The following is a 17,310-nucleotide window of genomic DNA, read 5'->3' on the forward strand; positions in this document are numbered from 1 at the left end:
GAGGCGGGCCTTAAAGAGACAGGAGCTAAAACAGCCCGTTTCAGACAGACGCTGAAGTGAGGGGCTGCATAAAAAGCCAGTGTGAAACAAATAAGGAGTTTTTTTTAACTGTAAATCATACAAAGATATTTCAGTAGAGCCCCCACATGTAAATATAGACCAGGAAATGTGCATGATATTCTCCTTTAATGCTCTAATTTAACAGAAGATTACACGCTGTCATTGGGTTCCTGGCTTTAACAGCAGGAGTGAAAGAAACCAGCCTTGTTTATTGGCTCCCATCTGTCTGTCAGCTGGTCAGAAGAAGTTACACAATCATGCAATCATGGACTAAATTACTGATTACTGAGAAGTGATTCTTGGGGATTAAATATTCGCTTATTATGTTCTTCATTAAGCCTCTTTTTCCCTTTTCTCCCATCCGTCCTTCTCATGTTTATCTCCCGCTTGTCCCCAGGACAGTAGCAGAGATAAGGGGCTCCCACAGTCCGGTAAGACCCAGGTGAACATGGGTTCACAGGGGGTCAACGCTGTCAGACACAAGAGACTGATGGAGGGCCTTAATCCTGCCAGTGTCACGGTGATGGATCAAATGAAAACACACACACTTTACACTCACACGGGTTCACACACATTCATGCACAAATGTGTTTGGAAGCATGCAGACATGGACATATTTCATGCAGTGAACCATTTTACATTTCGCATACACTAACTTACATACATAACTCTCTATTTCTCTCCATTTTATACTCTCTCCCACACTCAAACACACACACTCTTATGCACATACCCGGTGCTAGACTGACAGAAACAGGTTGTCGGCAGGGTGAGGGGAGATGTGACTCACGTCCAGCTCATTTATCTGCAATTTGCGGTGTGTATGATTGAGATAGAGTTCACATACTCCCAAGCCTCTCAAACAAAGGGGTTCTCTCTTAAACTAACACAGGCATGGCAGAAATAACAGTCACATTCACCATATTGTGCAATTCACTGAATGATATCATGTTCATCTTGAGAAATAGACAGTCCAGCATCTCTGTTCTACTTTATTTTATCTAATTCACTAAAGTAATTAAAGGATATTCTATATCTAGTGTTATATATCTTTATTATTGTTAACATTAACAGACCAAAACCACTAATTTGTTAGTCTGTCTGTCAATACTTTCTGACTTCACAAATATAGAGTTTTTTTTTTAAAAGCTGGGCACTGTAGTTTTTAGCAAATGTCACTCTATCATGACTAAACAGTGCATTTTGTGGGGACTATTTTCATCTGTGGATGAAAACACATTTGGTTTGCTAGTGAGTATTTCCAGCAGCAGGATGTTGTATGTGGGATCAACTCAAAGTAAACCACAGTGTGTGTGTGTGTGTGTGTGTGTGTGTTCATAGTAATGTCACCCATTGCAATGATGATGGGATTTCTTGACAACACACACACACACAAAAAAAATAGTCTTAAGAAGTATCCTTTGGTAATGTTAAAAACCTGTTTGTCTGCTTTTTAACATTCACGAAATATATACATATACATATAAACACCCTCTATCTCTTTCACTGAGACACATAAACATGCACTAATGATGTATATTTTCTCAGCGCACACACAGACACACACTCTAATTTATACTGACACACAGATGGCCCCTGCTATGACCACAAATGTAGTGTAACCCCTGCTCCCTGTGGTGCGTCCAGGACTCCGACTGCCAGTAAAAGCAAGGGATGCTTCATGGCTCAACAATTCGCTGGGTAAATGGAAAGGGTTTGGTGTGTGACCTCAAACACTCTCCTTTCTGTCTCTCTTTCTCTAGCCCACTTTCTCTTTTTTATTTCATTTTGACCACTCCTAGTTTCGTTGGCTTTCATTTAATCTGATTTGTCCCTTGTCTTCTTTTTATGTCTTGTGTTACTTTCTTTCTGTCCTTCGCCTTTGGGGCGGTGGACGTTTTGATCTTTTTTTGCTCACTTTTTTTATTCTCTTTCTATCTGTTTTCCACTCTTCTCTATTTCCTTAAATGATTATGTGGCAATCGACGTGTACAAAAGAGGATCAGATTATATTCTAGTATCCCAAGAGTGATAGTGAGTAATTGTAGCTACTTTTTACACTAAAATATTGGTCTGTGATATTGAAAGACTTTCTTCTTAACCGACCCTTTTTTTCTCTTTCTCTTGCTTTCTGGCTATGACAAAGTCACCAACAGAGGTACAAAACAAGTTCTCTCATTCTCTAAGGTGCACTTTTAAATCTTATTTTTCCCTTTCCTATTTTTGCTCTTCTTCTCTCATTGTCTCTATCTCTTGATCTTGCTTTCTCTCTCTCTCTCTCTCCCTTCTCGGTAGAGGTGTGATCCACCTCCCCCTCTGTCTGAGGTCAGGAGCAAAGTGAGGACACAAGGAAGGCAAACCTCAGCTCACAAATATGAGCAGTATGAAGAAAAACTGTGCATTTCTGTAAAGTCTGGTTCAGTGGGTTTATTGGGTAACGGATACGCTGAAATTGAGTCCAAACTTTGGTTTAGCCAAAAAGGTTTTAATGGTATTAGAGACATTACTTCATGGGGAAGTGGGTTCTATCATGAGTAGCCTGCCGAGATTAAAAATCAGTGATCAGAAAATTGAATAATTACATCTTTGCTATGTGACTCCTGTCACCGACAATTGCTACTGCTGTTTAATATCTCAGAAGTAATGAGTAGGAAGAGCTGCACACAGGAAACACAACACATTATACAGAATAAAAAGGCACCTCAGTCAGTGTTTTCAATGAGAAAAAAATTAGCTTGTATGTTTGAAATATGGCTCTGAAATTCCATATTGTGTTTCAGTAAAGTGAGAAAACCTCAAGAGGTGTGAGAGCCTGTAGAGCCAATATCAAATCCAGTACTCCTATCACCTTAACGTTAAGGAAAGTCCAGCTAGGTGGATTTGGGTATGTAGCACAAGTACACACACACACACACACATACACACACACACACAAACGTGCACACACACACACACACACACACATGCTTCCACAGTCATAAAAACAGCGAGAGAAAGAAAGACTTTTTAGATTGGAGAGGACAGGCAGGGATCAGGAGTGCAGAGGGAAAGGGTTAGGGTTAACTTTCCTCTAAAGGGTGTCAAAAAAGGAACTAAATTGGGTGTCAGAAAGCACTAAGGAGCTGGAATAAGTCGGGGTCCCCAGCTCCCATGTGGGTGGGTGCTCGCTTTATATTTTACAGACAATGTCCCTTTAAAAAGCCTCACGTCTGGAAAGCCCATTAGATGTGCATATAAAATTTCCCCCGTGATTAATAGTTGATGAGGCAGGGTTGGTTGGAGGGTACTACCAACATGTGGCCGGCAGGGCTCCTCCTCTGCAATCTCACGTTACACTCCATAAACTTGCCACTCTTTCCCACCTATACGTTTAAAAAGGAGGAGGGCTCACTTGTCAAGAATGCCTTAGAAGAGTTGTGAAAACAGCCAGCCCGAGAAGGGGAGTCATGCAGTTGCGGATGCAGTTCTCCTACCAAGCCACAAGCCAGTCAGATCAGTCAGGGAGAGAGAGACAGAGAGAAAGTGTGTGAGAGTGTATCAGGACCAGAGGCTCTAAAGGACGTCACACACACTCCCAAAGAGAGAGGGAAACACGCTGTCACAGGAAGGCGTCTATCCTCACGCGTTCTGGGCTGTGGAGGAGTCAACAGCCTCTGCCAGAAGTGAGTATTCCAGAGGTGGATGCAATGAAACGATGATGTGCATTTAGTCAGCTGAACTGGATATTTCTCAAGAGTGACAAAGATACTGATTTCCCACCGTAACTTTCTTTGTGAGGAGGGTTTTTGAACTCCTCAACACGGAAAGAAGACTTGTAATAAGACGCTATTCGAGAGTGTGTGAAGTTTTTTGCATCACCATGGATCAGCCAGCCAGCAGCTGCATGCGGAGCGCCCATCCCAGCAGCCCTATCTGGGGTTGCATGAGGAACCCTCACTCAGGGGTCCCAGGAGCCAATCTGCAGTCACCCTACCAGCAGGCCCCTTTCTCCCTCCACCAGAAGCCCGAGTTCCTGGCCTACACAGACTTCTCCAGCTCTTGCCTGGTGCCAACTGCGCCTCACGCAGCCTACCCCCGTGACGACAGACTGTACCAAGAGAGCCCGGGGGGTTATCAGAGAGTTGACTGGCAGTTCAACCCCTGTGAGACACGGGTGAGAGCGTCCGAGGCCTGCCCGCCCGTCGTCACCCCCGCAGCAGTAGGTGGCGGTGGGGTCGGAGGGGCTGGCGTAGGGCCTGAGCTGGACAGTGTAGGGGGAGAACGGCTGCCAGGTGCCGTGTCCGGATGCCTGGAGGGAGAATATTCGCCCCAGAGCGTGGCATCGGCCGACTCAGACAAGAAGAGCTCCAATAAGAGGAAGAGAGATGTCACAGGTGAGTCAAGGCGCACTGGGACAGATGGGAGTCAGATGGGGTGTGCTGGTTTATGGGAAAATGAGAACATCCAAAAATTAATAACAGGAGCCTTATAAAAGGAATACAGTAATAAAATGCACATTTGGGAGTATTGTAAATGATAGTGGACATTCTTCCTTTTCTGCTGAACAGTGGTTTATATAGTGGTGGAAATATATAGGAAAGATGGGAGGAATATGCCAGAGAAGCAGCACAACTCTTGATCTGGCAAACTTTATTATTTACTTAGAATAAAAATGAAAAACTGATATTAATCCCTTTATTTATTTATTTATTTTTTTGCCAAACATCTGCAAAAAATAGATGCCATTGTTTCACCAGTAAACATTCAACAAATGTTGTCTATGTCAAGGTTAAGAATTTCATCCGTAGCTTGTGCCACAGCTGGCATTGACACAAATTCTCTATCTGCTTCCTCAACCAATTGGTCTTAAAGCAGCACTCTCACCAGATTGCTATGTGAAAGGTGAGTAGGTGACAAGACTTTTGTGTTCAAGACACACATTTTAAGTAGCAGTTGCATCCTCTTATTGTTCGAGGCTTTTCAAAAGCTTAAAATGATTAATGGGACTTTTGAACGTTTCATTACGCCCCTGTATCCGTTGGAAATAGACCATTGTTTTATAACGTTCAAGATGCTGGCAAAAAGGTGACATCAGGCATCTGTGGTCAAAAGTCACAGGTGCTTCAGACTGTATTTATTTTGTGTCTGGAAAGTGAAATAAATCATTTTGTGGTTATTCGTTAATCAGCAAATTATTGTTAATTTCAGACTTTGTTCCAAAAACCAACAGAAATCAAGTAAAAAATAATGTTCAGCAATTATTTTCAGTGATTTTGAGTTTTTCAGAGTTTATTTCCAGAACATTTTGCCACAAAAGAATGAGTTAATGTGTCCATACATTCTCTTTATGGTAAGATTTGTGTTGTAAGCATTGGAATAAGTAGCACTGTATGCTTTGGGATTATAGTGAAATTCATCCCCCGATCATATGTCACTCTTTCAAATAGGAAGCAAAAGTAACTGATATCCATGACAAATTAATTTCTAGAAGTTTCACATGAAACATTAACAATGAGGGCAAAAGAAATGTTTATATTTAAGCTAAATTTATAGGTGTGAAAGTTTAAATACGTTGGATTTCACGCTTGCAGAATGAAAATAAAACCACGTCCAACACATCTGGAGCTTTCACATTTCACTTTTCTAAACTGAGGAAAATGACAGCCTGTTTACTTCACTCCCCTCACAAAGATAATGATTTATGCAGTGAGGCTGATACTTGCACCTACATTATATATCTAATGAGAGAGAGAACGTTTGCAATAAATAAAATCTCTATTTCAGAGAAATTCATGTACCCTCTAGTAAAACTTTATAGAATTTATTTTTGAATAACATTTTAAATGACATTTGTTTGTATGGAAAAAAAAAATTCCTGGCTCAGCATTTTACAAATCTTACTTTAATCCACTTAGAGTATTTGATGGGTGGAGTTTGCTCCATCATAACAGTCCAGATAGTGTCACATTAGTATGACTCGACCTCAAGTGCGTCACTGTGATTTGTCCAAACGTAACAACCCATATCTGATCAGAAAGAGCACGAATAATTATTTGGAAATGTCTGCAACAGACATGAACCTAATTGAAGAGGAGGTAGGGGGAGTACAGAACCCCCCCCCTTACCCTCCCTCCCCCCATCCTCCCCCTTCTTACCTTATTGTAACCTCCACTCACAACAGTGAAAACATGCCAGACCACGTCTGGTAAAATCACTTGCCTGTGAGCCCACTTTTTACATTCTTATCCATTGACATTTTCCTGTCGTTAAGCTGTAACACAATCTCCCACTGAGTGCATGCAACATGTCTGACCACTACATCAGTTCTTGGTTTCAGAAAAGAGCCATTCAGTCTTGTATTGACTAGCTGGTAGAAGAGCATATATTAGGAAAATGTCCTGAAGGCATTCATATTACAGACAGAGCTGCTGTACAGTCTGCTTGTGTCTGTGTGTATTTATGCAGATATGGAGATGTGGTGCATGTTTCCAAAAGCCTAAAATCAAACTGGCAACTAATATTGACCTTAATGCAAAGTTTGACCAATAATTTATGTCTATAATTAAATATAATATGTAATTATTTATGATTATAATGATGATGTGTAGTATTGTTATTATTATTATTATTATTATTATTAGTAGTAGTAGTAGTAGTAGTAGTATTAGTATTAGTATTAGTATTAGTATTATTATTATATTGAATTGTCTGGTAAATTGAGAACAAAAACATCTATTAAAAAAGTTTTATTATAATATCAAACAGTAAGCTCCTACTTAACATTTATTAACAGTATATAAACACTTAATAATAAATGGTAAAAAAACACTATAATGTAATGTAGTCAGATATAAATACTTTTTTGCTACATACATGTTAAGTGTCAAATGTGTTAACAACAATTTAAACTCCTTTTGACACATCCACAGCTGATTTATGAACAGTTAACGAGTGCTTGATAACACTTTATCAATTTATAACATAACTGCATGATCACACTCATGAACAATTCTTATAATGTGCTCTAAAACATTCATCAACATGTATAAATCATTCACAGGCGGGTTTACAAGTGTTAATAAATATGTTCTAAACTCATGAAGACAATTCATTATATATAACTGTATTATATTATTTTATCAAGCATTCATGGATGCATATATGAGGAGTTATAGTTGTTGACAAACACATCAATAAACACTTAAAATGTTCTTATATCTGCTTGTGACTACATTACAGTGATATAGTGTGTTATAAACCGTTTATTAATCGATTACTGCTAATAAATTCTAATAGGGGGTTAAATAAAGTGTTACCAATAAAACATGCTAACTCACTGTGAAATCATGGCTCCCACTTGTACACACACAAATTATGCAATCAATCAAACGTGCATTTTTCACCAAGAGGCTTTTGCTTTTAAAACAATCGTTAATTTACAACAGCTTTTATTCAGTCCTGATTAAGAGAAACTACTTTAGCACCATTCGCACAAAAAGGCACCAAATGCTGTTGTCTTTGGGACCCTGCTGGGTGCAGAAGCCTTCTCCCCGCAAGTTTACGGCCTCTGGCTGTGCAGGATATTTATTGGGGGCCTGTTTAGTGAGAGCCAGAATGTGCCCTGCCAGGTGTTCAGTCTAGCTAAACCTGCTTGACGCAGCTCCAGACCAGACCTGATGAGGTCAGGCAGTGCCGGCAGAGCGTCAGTAATGACGCTTCAACAACAATAAGATGGTTTTTCAGCATGACACATGGATACTCTATAGCAGCTCTTTGTTTTTGTGCGCACACGTCAGGCGTTTGTTCACTTAAGCAGTTATGCACAACTTCAAACTACACACATGCACACATTATGTCCTGGTCTGCCCAGTCACATCTGGCCCAGGTATTGCAGTCCATTTCACATTCTGGCCCGATGCTCTGGCAAGCACCAAGAAAAACTTCTCACTCTGACAAATTAGAACCATTTTCTAGAGATTACATCAGCTGCTAGTGTCGCTACCAATGCACAATTATTACCAAACTCATTCCCTTCAATACACAGGAGAGATTTTTACTGAAAGTCAAACCAACTAGCCTTCATTAATAATATTCCTGGTAAAGGACCTTTTAAATTCTATCATTTCCTGAAATATGGAGGCGGATACATCCCTGAATCTTAGCAATAAACTAACTGCACAACTTTTTGTTTTGTGAAAGCTTGGATAATTAGGCTGGGTTTCTTCACATGACAACAACAACAACAACAAAAAAAGTTTTAATACTTAACGTCAAAGGAGGTAAAATCACATTTACCATTTGACCCTTACAACTGCCATAGAGACATCGCAGGCTTTTCCTGATGTATGTACGTATTTGCTGTCATGTAGAGATGAGTTAATGTGAGTCTCTCTTGAGTGCTCCGGAGGGAAATCTTCAGACACACACATTTACACACACACACACACACACACACGTAGAGCTCAGACCTGGACACATCCGCACCTTTGTTCTTTTGTTAGAGGCTTTAACGATGTTCCGCTGCATTCCTCTCCTAACTCAGTCCCTCTGTGGCTGGATTGGTGGCCCCTGCCCTGCACCGATATGTTCTCACACACACCATGAATAAATGTACAAATCTGTACTTATATATACACATCAGTAGACAAATGAAAGCCGACAGGCAAAATACATACATGCAAATGCACATATATAGGAATACAGGTGGACGGGTCTCATAAGCTCAAGTCAGGGTGGTCGTTTTTTAAAGTGGTGGTTTTGGTGTTTACTATATAAGGGGCCCCCCACTAAAGTGTCTTTGGAGTTGTGGTTTGTTGGTCCATAAGGTCTGCTTAATAGTCAGCAAGAGCCTGGTCACAAAATGAGTGCAGAGCTAATTCAAATCAGATTAGCTGTGAATAAAATGAAAACAGAGCTGAGGATACATCCACTAGCAGAGAAAGAAAAGATTGGAACATTCAGACATATACATTTTTGTTCTTTATTCAACATAAATCTGATGAGAAGGACCATGAAATTCATACTGCACCCTCATAGAAAATACGGTCAGAATATTTTCCATTTAACCGGAACCAGCTTTGATAATAATAGTTGCAGGCAAATGGGGTGAGCAGACAAACCCACAAAGCACAAAATGCATTTCTTTTTCTGTTTCCCTCCAGATATCCAGGAGTCCAGTTTTAAAGTGGACTCCAGCTGCAAGGCCAGGAAAGAGCGCACAGCGTTCACCAAAGAGCAGCTCAGAGAGCTGGAAGCTGAGTTCACCCACCATAACTACCTGACCAGGCTCCGCCGCTACGAGATCGCCGTCAACCTGGACCTCACAGAGAGACAGGTACACCACGAATCTTTCGCATACGGCTCCCAGTAGGACAGGAAAAATATAATAATTATCAATTGTCTTATCTGCTCATAATCATTTTTAAAAATCTCTGAAATTTAAACATTTCATTTAAATATCAGGATCCTATCAATCACTCAAAACAAAATACAACATGTAGCAGGAGGGTTTATGATGCCAACATTTTTATAGCTTGGAAATTTGTTTTCAGAATTAAATATTAGAAACAATAAAAGGTTTTGTCAAAAGAAGTGCACAACGGTCAGCTACCATTATTATTTACAAGTAGTTTTTTGGGGGTTTTTTTCTATTCCTGCTGTTGTGCTTCTCTTGAATTTCTGGGAATTTTACCAAAAAACAGAGAGATAAAGATCATAATATCTTCAAATTTTAGGAATTTTACCAAAAAAACACAGAAAACACCACAATAACAAGAGGCATTCAGTTTTTAAAAAGAAACAAATCTTCCAACAAGGTAATCATCTCTTATTTAAGGTGGATAGAAACCACAGTATAAACGTCTCCCCTTCCACTATACAATAATGATAATGCATAAACATCGCATTTAAATTACAATGAACAGTTTTTTCCTGAATATTTTTCATCCTGTGGTTCTAGCAGAATGACACGCAGCTTTAATGAGTGGGCGGCAGGTCCAGACTTGATGAAATCGGGCTAACATGTGTAGATGCTGCTGGATAAAACCTCTGTCTGCCTGTCAAGCCCAGTGTCCCAGCTCTTCCTAATGAGGCCACGGTGCCACAGTGACCACACATACTGCCGTCTACTCCTAAATCTATTTCCCAGACCTCTGAAACACACACACACACACACACACACACACACACATACACATTCACACAGCCAGGTTCCATCTTCAAGCAAAGCTCCCACTGCAACTCGCTGACTTTTTCCAACTCATCCTACATGCTTTGGCTTTTTGCCGTCCTTTCAATCAGTCACGATGAGTAGACGAACTTGGCGATGAGGGGGCTTCAGTATGTGGGAACAGATTTATCTAACTCCCAGAGTTGCATGGTGGGGGAGGAGGGTGTCTGGGTGGGATGTGCAGAGGTCACCCAAAGCTTCCCTGACCTTAGATGCTCAACTGAAACAGTGCAGAGGTTGGATGGACACAGAGAAATAGAGCCTTGAGTTGCTACAATCATCCTACACAGTGAATTTAGTTTAACACTTTGCATGATCGCAGTTGTTCGCATATCATGGCTGTCCAGTGCAGAACTCTCCAAAATGTCCAAAAAAGCTTTGTGGCGTTGCATTTTGACACATTCCAACTATTGTTTTTTTATGTGTTTTGTTTTGTTTTTTTATTATCGGATGCTGAACAAGGAGAAAAGGAGTCTGTAATCCTTTATTTAATCTGAAAATGTGAAAAGCAAATCACGAGTGGTGGAAGAAGTAGTATACTAGTAATAAAAGTGCCACTTTCAAAATTTTACTTGACTTAAAGTACAAAAGTATTAACAGCAAATTTTACTAAAAGTGTCAAAAGTAAAATTACTTATTATGCAGAATGACCCCACTCAGGGAGTTACATTTGTCATATGTATATATGTGAATTACTGTAATACTTTATCCAATGCATTAACATGTGATCTACATTTTAATGTTGCCAAAGTGGAGCTCTGGGTAGTTTAATCTATTTTAATCTTATATTTTATAAGATTATTATATATTTTATATGCAATATCTTCATCTGCAAACTAGCAACTATTGTATAAAGGTAGTGGTGAAAAAAGTACAATATTCCCTCTGAAATGTAATGGAGTAGAGGTGTAAAGTAGGATAAAATTTGAATACTTAAGTAAAGTATAAAAAATTTACTTACAATTATAAGTACAAAAATTTGAGTAAATGTATTTAGTTACTTTCAACCACTGAAAATCACTAAATGCTAAATTATATGTGCAATATACAAATTGTTTTAAACATTTATATCAGTTAATCTGCTACAGTACATCAGCCTTATGAGTAGAGCTGACCACGTGGTTATTATTGTAGCCATGACGACAAGGCCATCTCACCTTAACAAAGTAGTAATTTTAACCCAAACGATGAACTTTCCCCTTCAAACTAACCAAGTTGTGTCTGTGCCTAAACCAACACTTAACCACAGTGGTGTCATATCATAAACTGATTTATTTTTCAACGGTGATCTGTAACGATTTTGGAAGATACAGATAAACGATGTCCTACTGATACCTCTGTGTGTCGTCCTGGAATGCAAGGACCAATGACCTACTTTATCATTCAATCTGGAAGATTTATAGACTCTAAAACATCTTAAGTGAGAATCTCAAACACAGATTTTCTCCCTTCAGATGCTTTTTCAGTCCTTTTCCCTGTTATTTTCCTGACTCTCAGGAAGTGTATGTTTTCGCTGCTATTCTCAACTTCGCAGTTAAATCATGATATCATGCTCATTTCAGAACAGCACAATGATACAGATGAGCATGGCCCACACTGCAAGTAAACTTACATCCTGTGTAGGCTGACATCCTGATAGGTGACTCCTTTGACCAACTGTCAATATGATACTCTCTGCCTGCATTCGGAGAGATTTTTGAGCCAAGTGCTTTGTACTGGCTATTCATGCTCCTTGCAAGGCCAATGCAAACTGAGCCAATTTATATAATGCACAGGGAGATTTGAGGCGGATTATTTGTCTGTTTTTCTGCTGACTGTGTCGCAAATTTTGCAAAAAAATTTGCAAAACAGAAAGAAAAGCCACGGTGATCATGTTACAAGTTCAAATGCAGTGAAAAAAAAATACATTCTGCAATTCTTAGTCCTGCGAGAGTGTTACCTTGTATAGACACTTGTATATACACTTTTTTTTGCAGTATTAAAGGTGCAGTGTGTAGAATTTAGCAGCATCTAGCGGAACAGACTTGGAAGAAATGGAATATAATATTCATGAGTATGTGTTAATTAGTGTATAATCCCATGAAAATATGAATTATTGTGTTTTTGTGACATTAGAATGAGCCCTTTATATCTACATAGGGAGCGGATCCTCCTCCACAAAGCCCGCCATGTTGCATCGCCATGTTTCTACAGTAGCCCAGAACAGACAAACCAAACACTGGCTCTAGAGAGAGATTTTCGCATTTTTGCGGCTACCGTAGGTTCTCCTACATGCTTGGAAGGGGAGGGGGAGGGGAGGTGCATTCAGTTGGTTGCAATCTGCAACCTCACCACTAGATGCCGCTAAATCCTACACGCTGGTCCTTTAATGGTTATATACTATAGTAGGGCTGCAACTAATGTTTATTTTCAGTACCAATTAATCCACTGATTATTGTCTAGATCAGTGGTTTTGTCCCTGACAATGTCAACCAATCACAATTTACCGAACCTAAATTTAAATCGTCATATACAAGATATTACAAGAAAGATATTCAATTTGGTATCAAGAAAACCATTAAATATTCATATTTAAGAGGCTAGGACTTGTGAATTCTTGGCATTTTTGCTTAAAAAATATTTACAATTAACTAAAAAACTAGCAGATTCATTTTCTGCCAATCCACTTATGAATAAATATGCTATTTATCTAAAATTACTGCAAAAGGGGGACACCAAGAGGTAATTTATCTGAGGCAAATTTAGCTCAGATTTACCTCAACAATTTTATCCTCGTATGACATTAGACAGCATTGGACCATTAAATACAGTACTTTTATTAAAATCATGAACTCATTTTTAATTTCTCTCTGTCAACGTTAACGCGTATTCTGATGCAGAGTTTCCTTTGTTTCTCTGCAACAGGTGAAAGTTTGGTTCCAGAACAGGAGGATGAAGTGGAAGCGAGTGAAAGGAGGACAGTCAGCTTCACCCAACGACCTGGAAAATGACGACATAGACTCCGCTGCCTCGCCCAGCTCCGAATGAACAAGAAAGCCGGCGCAGTGAAAAGGAGACACGAATGTCCCTCGGAGAAAAAGGGCGACTGGACACCAATGCAGCACAGTGCAACCTCTGCCCATTTCTATGGAAAGGAATCAAATAATTTTAAAGACTTTTTTTTATTCCCAGGCAGAAAACACTGGGCATCTCTTGTTGTTTTCTATTGTAAATAGTTGATTTATGTCCATAATGAACTGCATTTTTTTTTTTTTTTATAAACCAATGATAAATATTCTGTTTGAGAGGCCACCTCTTGATGCAATGACTGTGGTTAGATATTAAAAATGATGACATAAATGGCAAATTTATGGTCATTGTAGATCAGTGACAAAGTCCGTACAGCAGTTTTAAGGCCAGTGATGACATATCAGACCATGATGTGATTGTGGTTGAGTGCATCCCCTTTGGTTCCATTATTGTAATCATGGCCTTTGACGCTTGACTACAACCACCTGGTATAACTGAGACTGCACAAGTGTTGCCAAGCCATAAGTGCCTCCAAATATGATTTTTTTTTTTTTTTTTTTTGTAAGTTTTTTCCTAGAATATAGTTTTTTTCTGTCAAGATTTTTTTTTTTTTTTACTATTCTTTTTTATACATTTTGAATGTTATTGATAAAACACAGATGTTGCCTGTTTCTGCAAATAGAATAAATCATCTGCTGCAAAATGGGGAAAATATCTTGATAATTTCTTCCACCCGCAACACTTGAGTTGTGATTCAGCAGTAGATAGGATCTGTAATCTTGGCTGATGCCTTTATCACGTAGACTCCTTGGTCAGACATTATTTGAATTGCTTAGAGCAAAATAATAAGCAGGTCGGTGCCCAAAGAGTTCTTCACTTTCACTTGTGTTTGATGTAAGTTGCTGATATCAAAGGTATAAATCATACGTGTGTCTGTGCGTACAGCGTATGTGTGCAGACAGTACATATCCCTTTAAGCAGCTTACTTCCAAAATTCTGAGTTATCACCCATATTTCAGATTTTCTTCAGAGATTAAAACAGGTCTGGTGTTGTGCTCCTAAATGATTGTTTCCATAGTTTGAAAAACAACCGGCAATCATAGCTGCGTAGGCGTGATTAAGAATGAGGATGTCATCTTTCTGTGCCACGACTAAATAAGCGCCACGAAAATAGCGACAAGCGTGGATGAGATAGACACAGCTGCACCTTTGCCGTCACCTGTAACTTTCCAAACAGACACTGAAAATAAAACTGAATAATAAAGTGAAAACAATATGGAAATTCAGTTTGATTATCATGCTAAAAGCATATGTTCATGTGCATATTTGTGTTCATGCACCTCACGGGCATTGACCCAGATGCAATGAAACAGTTACACAGTTCAGTAAAATCTTCCTGTATGGGGACACAATCTTATCAAAAGGGATTATACAGCCTGATGTGAAATATGGGTGTTCTGTGAGAGCCCCTGCGACAGAAAAAGCTCCTTACGAAATCCCTTCCGATGATGGCATAATTATCTTCATTAATATCTCATATGGAGGTCGGATATCCCTGAGGTCAGATTGGAATCAGCTCTCATCAACGCCCACCTAGATCCTGGCTATAGCACCATAATCCTTAAGAATGTTTTCATAGTGGCAAGTGGCCTCCTGTAGACCCAACGCACATCATTCTGATTGGTCTACAGTGACCTGACAAGCACTGACAGCACATATAAGTACGTAGATCTGAGTGTGTGTGTGTGTGTGTGTGTGTGTGTGTGTGTGTGTGTGTGTGTTTGTGTTTGAATAGGAACATTCATTTTTGCACACCATCACTGTCATTCCAGTCAGCTCACAAAGGGCCATTAACCTGACAAGGTGGAGTCAGGCTCCAAAAGCTAAAGTATTTGGCCCCTGCACACTATTTTCAACGGAAGCATCTGGATGGGGCCAATTTGATCTCAACCTGAGTGGAACCTAGACAAACCCACGCACGGGGCCCCCAGGACCAGAGGGAAAAAAAAAGAAAGAAAAAAAAAAAAAAAACCTTGCTGGCTGACCACTTGCGTATGATGGAAAAGGGAAATAATAGGTGGGTATGGGTGAAAAGACGGCTTCTCAAGTACAGGATGTTGTTGTAGCAGGTAGCCAGTCATCCAATTTCCTGCTTCCCAAAGAAAACAAGAGCTTGAGCATAGGAGTCCCCAGACTTACAATGGTGGGCCTATGCTCAGACTCCGGCCAACCAAACAAAGCCTTCAGAGGTTACTGCCCTTTCAGCTGGTCTGCAGGGACTAGAGTTGGCGGGAGGGTGGGATGGTTGTTCCACACACATACACAGAGTCGGGGTCAAGTGTTACTGTACGTCTGACCCCTCTGGGCCCCCGCTGCAGCTGCTGGGGGTGGAATAACTCCAAGTCGATCCTGTGCCCGGTTCCCCCCTCACTCAGCCTCTATTAGGGTCTATTATTGTATTAGTGGTAATAGTAGTCAAAATAAACCATGTCCAATTGTAATGATAGTATTAATATCAGCAGTGTAAACTAATGAAACTGGAATGTTGTTCTTTCACCATAGAGGTTCCTTTTAAAGACACAGGGGTGGCCAAATTTATGGATTAGATTTAATTTGGTGGTATTGTGATTGCGGGATGTACAACCATGCCAAAACACCCAAGAAGGCAGAAAATTTAGGTTTCCCTTTCACTTATCTGTAGGAAAATAGTTCATCAAGGGAGCAAAGACATATTTTATTACCTCGTCGAAAGCTTTCTACACCTTGTTCTGTTTTTATTGATTTAAGATCAATTGATTTGCTTCTATTTCAGGCAACACATTTCTACGAATACCACACTCCATCACTACAGCTGAGTTGACAGTTGCAGTGAATTTATGGCTGCGGTAGCGACCAAAATTAAGGACGGATATAAACCCGGCAATATGTCCTCCGCCGTGATTATAAAAGCAGATTCGGCTGCAGAAAACATTCTTGAAATAACTCCTCTTCGTTGAACACAACCTTCTCTGTGGGCAAAGAGCAATAAGAAAACATTTGTCAGAGTTTGGAGCAGTCAGTGACTTCATTCTCAGCCCTTGACAGGAATATTCTTACAGCGGGGTTTCAACATACGGAAGATATTGCCACTAAAAGCACAGATTACCAGAATATTCAGCCAAGCAAGTTCTCAAGTAGACCACGTCACCAGCACAAATCTAAAAATGTTGCATTTGTGGAGAAATGCAACTTGTGGTTTCATGAGCAGCTGCGCTACACCGTTTCCATTTTAAAACATTTCCAGTTATGACTCATTCATCTGGATAAAACTGTATTAATGAAAAATGTGTCATGCTGACTGTTAACCTCAAAGCATTCAGAAATACCGTACAGTAGTTGACACCACAGTCTATATACAGGTACTTACTGGAATTGATTATTTTATGATCTATAATCTCACGTCATCATAATGCATCAAATAGCAAAAACAATCATTCTAAGGCTGAGTGAGTTTTTAAACATTACATTTATATATTATATTATTTACAAATATATGTAGCCATAGTAACTTCATTAGACAGTATACAGTTCACTGTAAAAACCTGAAATTATTCACCTTGATGTGAATTTTGATTAAGCTAAACAAAAAAAGATATTTGCATTCTATCTATTATGAGATATTTGCTCCAACTACCTTTACTGCCAGAAGACATTTTCATGTCAAAAGTTGTCATTAAATTAAATTTTCTTTTATCATTTCTACTCAGCAAGAATTTTTACTTTGTGCATTTAAAACTTGAAAGTTTTTCAGAAGAAGAAAAGTTATTAAACAAAAGATTATTTTAAACTGTTTGTAATTTTGTTAAAAACTTGAGAAGTTGAGTTCTGAATGTTTCAGACTCAAAACTCAAAAGTATCCTAATATTTTGAGTTTTTTCCAGCTTTTATGTTTTGTTTTCTTTTAACTGTGTGTTGACTAAAAGGAAAAATTGGACAGAGAAAGTCAATGGGTGACATGCAGCACATAACACCGGCTGCACTTGATGCTTTAATGT

At 39.3% G+C, this 17,310-nt stretch overlaps 1 protein-coding gene across 1 annotated transcript; it reads left to right on the forward strand.

Annotated features, from left to right (window-relative positions):
• Positions 1-1,397: 1,397 nt before the first annotated feature.
• On the forward strand, positions 1,398-13,523 carry meox1 (mesenchyme homeobox 1). The gene is made up of 3 exons (XM_044336848.1): positions 1,398-4,433; positions 9,201-9,373; positions 13,172-13,523. Exons 1-3 carry the CDS (start codon positions 3,920-3,922, stop codon positions 13,292-13,294), a joined length of 810 nt encoding a protein of 269 aa, XP_044192783.1. The 5' UTR covers positions 1,398-3,919; the 3' UTR covers positions 13,295-13,523.
• Positions 13,524-17,310: the final 3,787 nt, after the last annotated feature.

This window comes from Thunnus albacares, chromosome 20 (genome assembly GCF_914725855.1).
Source record: "Thunnus albacares chromosome 20, fThuAlb1.1, whole genome shotgun sequence".
NCBI lineage: Eukaryota > Metazoa > Chordata > Actinopteri > Scombriformes > Scombridae > Thunnus > Thunnus albacares.